At 28.4% G+C, this 6,578-nt stretch overlaps 1 protein-coding gene across 2 annotated transcripts; it reads right to left on the bottom strand.

Annotated features, from left to right (window-relative positions):
* Window positions 1–234: 234 nt before the first annotated feature.
* Window positions 235–4,389, bottom strand: LOC8264770 (E3 ubiquitin-protein ligase RGLG2). Of its 2 annotated transcripts, none has more exons than XM_015722876.3 (11): window positions 4,038–4,389; window positions 3,277–3,490; window positions 2,471–2,696; window positions 2,266–2,379; window positions 2,077–2,174; window positions 1,564–1,643; window positions 1,364–1,469; window positions 1,158–1,285; window positions 899–1,061; window positions 751–807; window positions 235–669 (listed from the first exon to the last, which is right to left on the bottom strand). In XM_015722876.3, exons 2-11 carry the CDS (start codon window positions 3,439–3,441, stop codon window positions 586–588), a joined length of 1,221 nt encoding a protein of 406 aa, XP_015578362.1. In that variant the 5' UTR covers window positions 3,442–3,490; window positions 4,038–4,389; the 3' UTR covers window positions 235–585. The 2 variants fall into 2 exon arrangements, with proteins under 2 accessions (XP_015578362.1, XP_015578363.1); XM_015722877.3 differs by lacking the exon at window positions 4,038–4,389 and adding an exon at window positions 3,719–3,866.
* Between the last annotated feature and the right edge of the window lie 2,189 nt (window positions 4,390–6,578).

Here is a 6,578-nt window from a genome sequence, read left to right as displayed (position 1 = left end):
ATTCTTTCTGTTTTGAGTAGGCAAATTTGGTTGACCGTTAACTACTTGTTGAAGAGTCCTTTCAAGACACTCTTTTTCATCTTTGAAAAGACTCTGTTTTTCATCTTTGAAGAGTCTTTTTCAAGACTTTATATTTCATGTTTGAAAATTCTAACAGTATAAAAAGGGAGTTAATTAGTCTTTTCCAAGTCATTTATACTCCTGTAAGTGGGGTCAGAATTGGAAATCATGAAATGCTTTATAATAGGGACAGATATTGCTTGTAAAGAAATTGGAAATTTACAAACAATCCGTTGAAAAACTGCTAAATCTAAAAGCTTAAAATCCCAGGTGAGAATCCTGGCATAGGTTTTGTATCGCTGACACAATGTATTTTTTGCTCAAAAGAAATGACATATGAACAAGAAAATTTCTGATCAAATAGAAATGCTGAAAGCAGGAATCAAATGAAACAGAATCACTTGGATACCTAAATAGATATCCAGAGAATCTCAAATAGGTGCAGTGCATAACTTTAAGAGTAAGGCACTCCAGCAATTCTTCACCCTGTCAAAGTCTCTGAAATGGCTGCTCAGTCTGATGAATTTAGTCATACAATCTTATCCTAGTGATTATGGAGGTTTGGCAAATGGGGCACAAGTGCAAGTCTCTTCCACAGTCAAAACATGCCTGCAAAATATGCATAGAAGTCAAAAGACGCTAACTGAGAAAAGAAATGGCAAGTTATGCTTTATATCGATTTTAGTCTACCTGATGTCCACATCCAAATACAAAATCTTTTTTGCTCCATAAACACACGGGACAGTTCTGCATAGTGAAACCATTGAGGAATAAATCCTGAACCTTATATGTGTTGACGAAAAATCCTGAATCATAAGGATAACAATTGGAGACTCACCCTACTCTGTGAAGAACGATCCACATCAGGAGCAGAAGGGTTGTTGTGAAATCCAATTCTCTGTTGATTGCTGTTTGGCCTAATATGCTTTGCATACAAATTCACCAGTCTGTTTCCAACTGGGGGAGGGAGAGGGAACCTCTTTGGAGTACCTCTTTGGCAGCTGGTAAGAAAGTAGTAAGAAGTTGGTAATAAAAAACAAGAAGATATGAAAATATACCCAATATCAAAGGAGATTTCAAAGTACTAGTGTCATTACCCCAGAAGATGAAGCCCTATTGTAGCCCTATATTGTGATGGAATTTCCATTAATGCAGAGAGAGCAAACTCCGTCTCTTTCTTGGACATGGGGGTATCTTTCAACATAATTTGCGTAAAATTCACAAACTGCATTTGTTATCAACACATTACTAACCAATACTGCTTAAAAGTTAGTTTCGTATAGTACCAAGTTTGGTATTTAACCTGAAAATTATCAAAAGTCCGAGAAGGAATGTTGTCATCGAATTTATGCATCATATCCCACGGTCCATCACCAACTCCAACGAGTACAATGGACAGAGGATACTCACTAGAAAAGGATAAAATCAATACTTCTTTAGGATCTGGTAGAGATTAAGTTCTCAATACAGAAAGGATATGTGTCTCAAAGGGGGTATACTAACCTTGCTTTCACAATAGCATTGATGGTACTCTGCTCCTGAGGACTTAACTGTGCATAGCCTGTATCTACACTTCTTGTTACCTTACAAATCATTTTGAATAAATTTATTAAAAGGACCTTATTTATTTTTTTAGTTATTTAAGTTAATTCGGGTTTAAAAATTCAACTCTATTACGATTTTAAATCAATAATGACTTTGATCTTAGAAAATACTACTGCAATTATATTTTTAATATTTTATTAACTAATAAATTAGTTTTTTAATTATATAATAATTTTTAATTCTTAACATGTAGCATATTAACTATGTTTCTAATAATATTACATTCTTAATTTAATAATTAAGAACATCAATATTGAGAATTTGGAGCACAAGGAAACACATTGAAACTAACAGTATAAACCCCACTGGAGATTTCAAATAACATAATAATGAATTCTAATTTCTGGAAAATTTTGAGGTAATAAACTCAGCAAGTATGCATTGAAAAACAAAGAAAGAAAAACCACTAACCTGCCCATCAGCAATGATCATCAGAACATGGTACTGACCACCACTACTGTCCACAATTCCAATGGCAGTTTCAATTATTGGGGCAAAGGAAGTTGGCCCTGTCAGAATTTAGCACAAGCAATTTTTCAACTAAAGTTTCTCTAGTGAAAAAAGCATGTGATCCAGACGACAATCGCACAGCAAACTAACCCGCTAAATTAACATTCGGAATTATGTCTCTATAACGACTCAGCACTTCCTCGAATCCATTGCATGGATGATCGTCAGGATGGAAGCTAAAAACTTCTTGATCATGAGTAGTGGCTGCAAAATGAAAATTGAAGAGTGCAATGTTTTCACATTTCAGGGCGTCCTGCAGGCATTAAACTGACAAATTTGAACATGTTCCACTCACCATCGCCAAAACCATAGCAAGGAATAAGGTTATCCTCGTCAAATTCAGACATTGTTCTCCCTATTATTGAAATTGCCTGTTCATAAGGATTCGGAGTATCACCAAGGTGATGCAAACTCTTCCGATTGAAAGACCGTGCACCAGTCCATTCATTGCTTTTTGTAAAGTCAATGCCCACAATAAGATTGGAAGATTCCAAACCAGCTTGTGCCAAAGCTCGCGTCACCTGTGGAAAGCATCTCACTAATTTCTTCTGATTTTCTCATTAATTTTCTTTGGGATAATTCTTACCTACACTACACTAGGTGTATACACAATAAATATGAATTGAATGATTAATACTACCTATACACCAAATCCATACATAATTTACTAATTTATTCACTCTCGGTGTATAAGTGTATAGGTGTGGGTAAGAATTAGCCATCTAAAATGGAATTAAAGACCAAACCAAAAGGTGCAAAGTCTTGCATATTTTTCTAATTATAACAGGGATGTGTTTGTGCACACACATTACTTCATGTTTGGTGCTGCCGAGATGCTAACCTAATTTGAATGTCCTAGATTGTCTTGAAAAGAAATAAAATAAAAAAAGAAGAAGAAAGAAATTAACAGAATAACTGCTGGAGTTAAAAGCACAATATTATAGGTTAGGCCCAGACATACTTTTAATATCTCTAACAAAATTTATATAATTTAATTCACTTACTATAACAGTAAGTATATGAAGATTCCTAGACAACAACACTAGCTGCAAAATGTAGAAGGAAAAAGGAAAAAAAGAAAAAAGAAAAATAAAAGAAAACCTGCTCCAGGCTGTGGTAGTCATCACCAATCCTTGAATACATGGACTGCAGCTTGCTTCTGCCATCATAATCAACGTACCTTGAAGAGTGGAAAGAGTAGGGTGAAGAGCTTGGCAACGATGGAGCCCCATAGTGACTTTTATGCCTTGACTGTTTGACTCCCATGATCAGATTCCCAACTTTTCTGATGTTTCAGAAGTTTGATAGCTTTAATCTGTAAAAAAAACTGCATTTCTTTACAAACTGAACATCAACTCAGATCATTTAACCAGTTTTTAACTGATTGTATTTCAAAAGCATGATCAAACAGCATATTCTAAATCTAAATAAAAACTAAAAGAGAGAATCTAAAACCCCTTAAGCAAAACACCAGAGAAAGCCTGCAAATTATCCAAAACAAACAAAGAAAGTATAAACCCATTAAAGTGAAAGAAATGTGTACTTAATTCAAGCAAACTGAATCGCAGAATACACCCACAAAAGTAGACAGAAAAAGAAACCAACATTCCAGTGACTATATAATAAAGGAAGACCTTTATCTAGAAAATGGTGAGGGTCAAAACCGAGTAACCATAATTGGAAAACAAAAAAAAAATTATTAAAATAAAAAAAATAAAAAAAATAAAAAAAAAAACCTTTCACGGAAATTATTTGATAGCAACAGCAAAACTGAATCACCCTTCAATACTCAAAAAAAGAAAAAAGAAAAAAAAAAAAAGAAAGTCATTGGAAGCAACTAAGAAGTTTAATAATAAATCTACCGTTTCATATAGCATACAATTGCAAGGAAATTTCTTCCGAAGCAACCCCAAACCCCAACTATCGAAACCCAGAAACAAATTTATAATTAGAAAAAGAAGAAGAAGAAGAAGAATATGATTCCATCACTTAAGACCGAGTCTTTTAACAAGTGTTAAATTATTAATTTTAATGATATTAATTAGCTTTCATTTTATTTTAATTCTTTCTCAGTCAATCCGGTTCGAGCGGGTACAACTGTCCTCTCTATCTATATCCTATGCCGTTTGTGATGACGCCTATCGACTTTCATCATCCTGCTCAATCTCATTAATTTTATCTTCATAAAAAAGAAATTCTTTTTTTTTCTTAATTTATAAAAATTTAATCCAGTTTAATAGTCCTTTAAAACAAACTCAATTTAATAATCATAAAAATTTAGCTCAATTTTAGATTGCATTTCATAATGTGCAAAGGAATATTTGCCTTAATATTTCGAACAAACTTTTTTTTGATAAAATTTAGAAAAAGAAAAGGAAAAAAGAAATGTTACAACATCAAAGGTTTGAACTGGGCAAATAGTGTCTTGAACTGCAACACGCTACAACATCCTATAGAATACATCACCAAAATATAGGACCACTCCTGGTTGTTAATTATGTATTTGGAAGGTTACTTTTATTATTTTAATTATAAATATAGTATAAAAAATACTAATAAAATATATAATATTTTAAAATTATTTTTATATTTAAAAGATGAAAATAATTTAAATTTTTTTTGAGATTTTTATTACTTTAGAATTTTATTAATATAAAATTATATTTAAAATAATTTGTTAATTGATTTATTAGTTATTTTTAATTACAACTAAAAATATAATTAATGTGTTCTTAAGATTAAAAATTGTTGTATAATTAAAATATTAATTTGTTAGCTAATAGAATATAATTGAAATGATTTTTTTTTAAAAATTAAATTAATTTTTAATTAAAGATAATTTATTAATTAATAAATAAATTATCCAATAAATATAAAAACTACACATTGCATAATATTTATACATTAAAAATAGATAGACATATGAAAAAATATTTTCATGTATCAAAATGATATATATATATATATATATATATATATTTATTTATTTATTATTTATTTTTTTTTTCATGTGTGATGCATTTAAAGTTTAATAATTAGACTTGAATTAAAATTTGTAAATACTTTTGTTGTTATATAATAAAATATTTTTTTAAATATATTCATTATTTAAAATTTTTAGAATGATCAAATTTTAAAATCAGAGACTTTTAATTTTAAAATAATTCATATAAATATTTAAATCGCAAGATTCAATAGTTGACCACAAGGGAGAGTTAAGGTAAAATATATAAATGATACTATAATTATGGTTATTGTATCAATTTGATATCAACACAATAATAATAAAAGATAATACTCAAATTGACCAGCAATGAATCATGTTGCACTTTTCCGGTCATTATGTAATAATATGGCAACCAAATTCTCTCATTAACTATAACATCATCTCTTATTTAGATACAACTAATCCTAATTTGATGTTGAATATTCTCTCAGTTCATCTACCTTGAACTCATACATTGCAATTATGCTTGGAAGATTAAGATTTTTAGGCTTATTAGGATTATTTATATATAGGTCAATGGTGCGTGGAAGCTAGAGGAAGAATCTAGCTGCCACATCAACACCAAATAGTCAAAAAGTTTATAAGTACTATCATCTAATTCATTAATGATGACTTAAGATACTATTTTTTGTAATTGTTCAATTGAAGTACCAAATGGATACAAGTGACATAGTTAGGGTGTCATTTATATTTTTTACCTGCAAAATTATAATGAATTATATTTTATTATAAATTTAAATTATATATTGTATTTTTTAGATATTTTGAATATAAATTATTCTTCCTTTATTGTAAGTGAATTCAATACAATATATCACGTAATATAGAAGAAAATATTATTTAAACTTTTTTAATATTTATTTACAATCTAATATTTTATATTAGTTTTTGCTCCTTTCTATCATTAAAATTTAAAATCCATCTCTCTTTTTATTCTTCTTTTGCTTTTTGTTTAGTTTAGAAAAATAAAAGTTCTAATTTTATTTAATTACAATAATATTACTATGAAAAGTATTATATTATAAAATTAAAATCTTAAAAAAATATCAAGACTAAAATGTTGAACTTTTTTATATTTCTTTCTTTATTAATATGGAGATTTTATTTCAATATTTTTAATAATAATTTGTTAAATAATTTAATTAATTTTTTTAAGAAAATAAATAAAAATAAATATTCAACTAAAAATAATTTTTTTTTCATAAATAATAATTGTATAAAAATATAATTAAATAAAATAAACGTATAACATATAGTATTGATAATGGATCATCAAATAAAAGAACAATAAAATTTAAATATTTTATAATTTTATATAAATTTATTGAAATCTAATTAATTAAATTTATAAAATATATAATAACACATAAATTCTTATTATATAACATAAAAAATA

The sequence above is a fragment of the Ricinus communis genome, chromosome 10 (assembly GCF_019578655.1).
Source record: "Ricinus communis isolate WT05 ecotype wild-type chromosome 10, ASM1957865v1, whole genome shotgun sequence".
Taxonomy (NCBI): domain Eukaryota; kingdom Viridiplantae; phylum Streptophyta; class Magnoliopsida; order Malpighiales; family Euphorbiaceae; genus Ricinus; species Ricinus communis.
This window is presented reverse-complemented; position numbering and strand designations above follow the sequence as displayed.

Bases quoted from the DNA above. Each gene is read 5' to 3' on its own strand.
- LOC8264770 (XM_015722876.3), bottom strand. From the start codon at position 3,441: ATGGGAGTCAAACAGTCAAGGCATAAAAGTCACTATGGGGCTCCATCG. The intron at 1,470-1,563 runs GTTAGTATACCC...ATCCTTTTCTAG, and splicing joins AATGCTATTGTGAAAGCAAG to TGAGTATCCTCTGTCCATTG. The intron at 808-898 runs GTGAGTCTCCAA...TTCACTATGCAG, and splicing joins ATCGTTCTTCACAGAGTAGG to AACTGTCCCGTGTGTTTATG.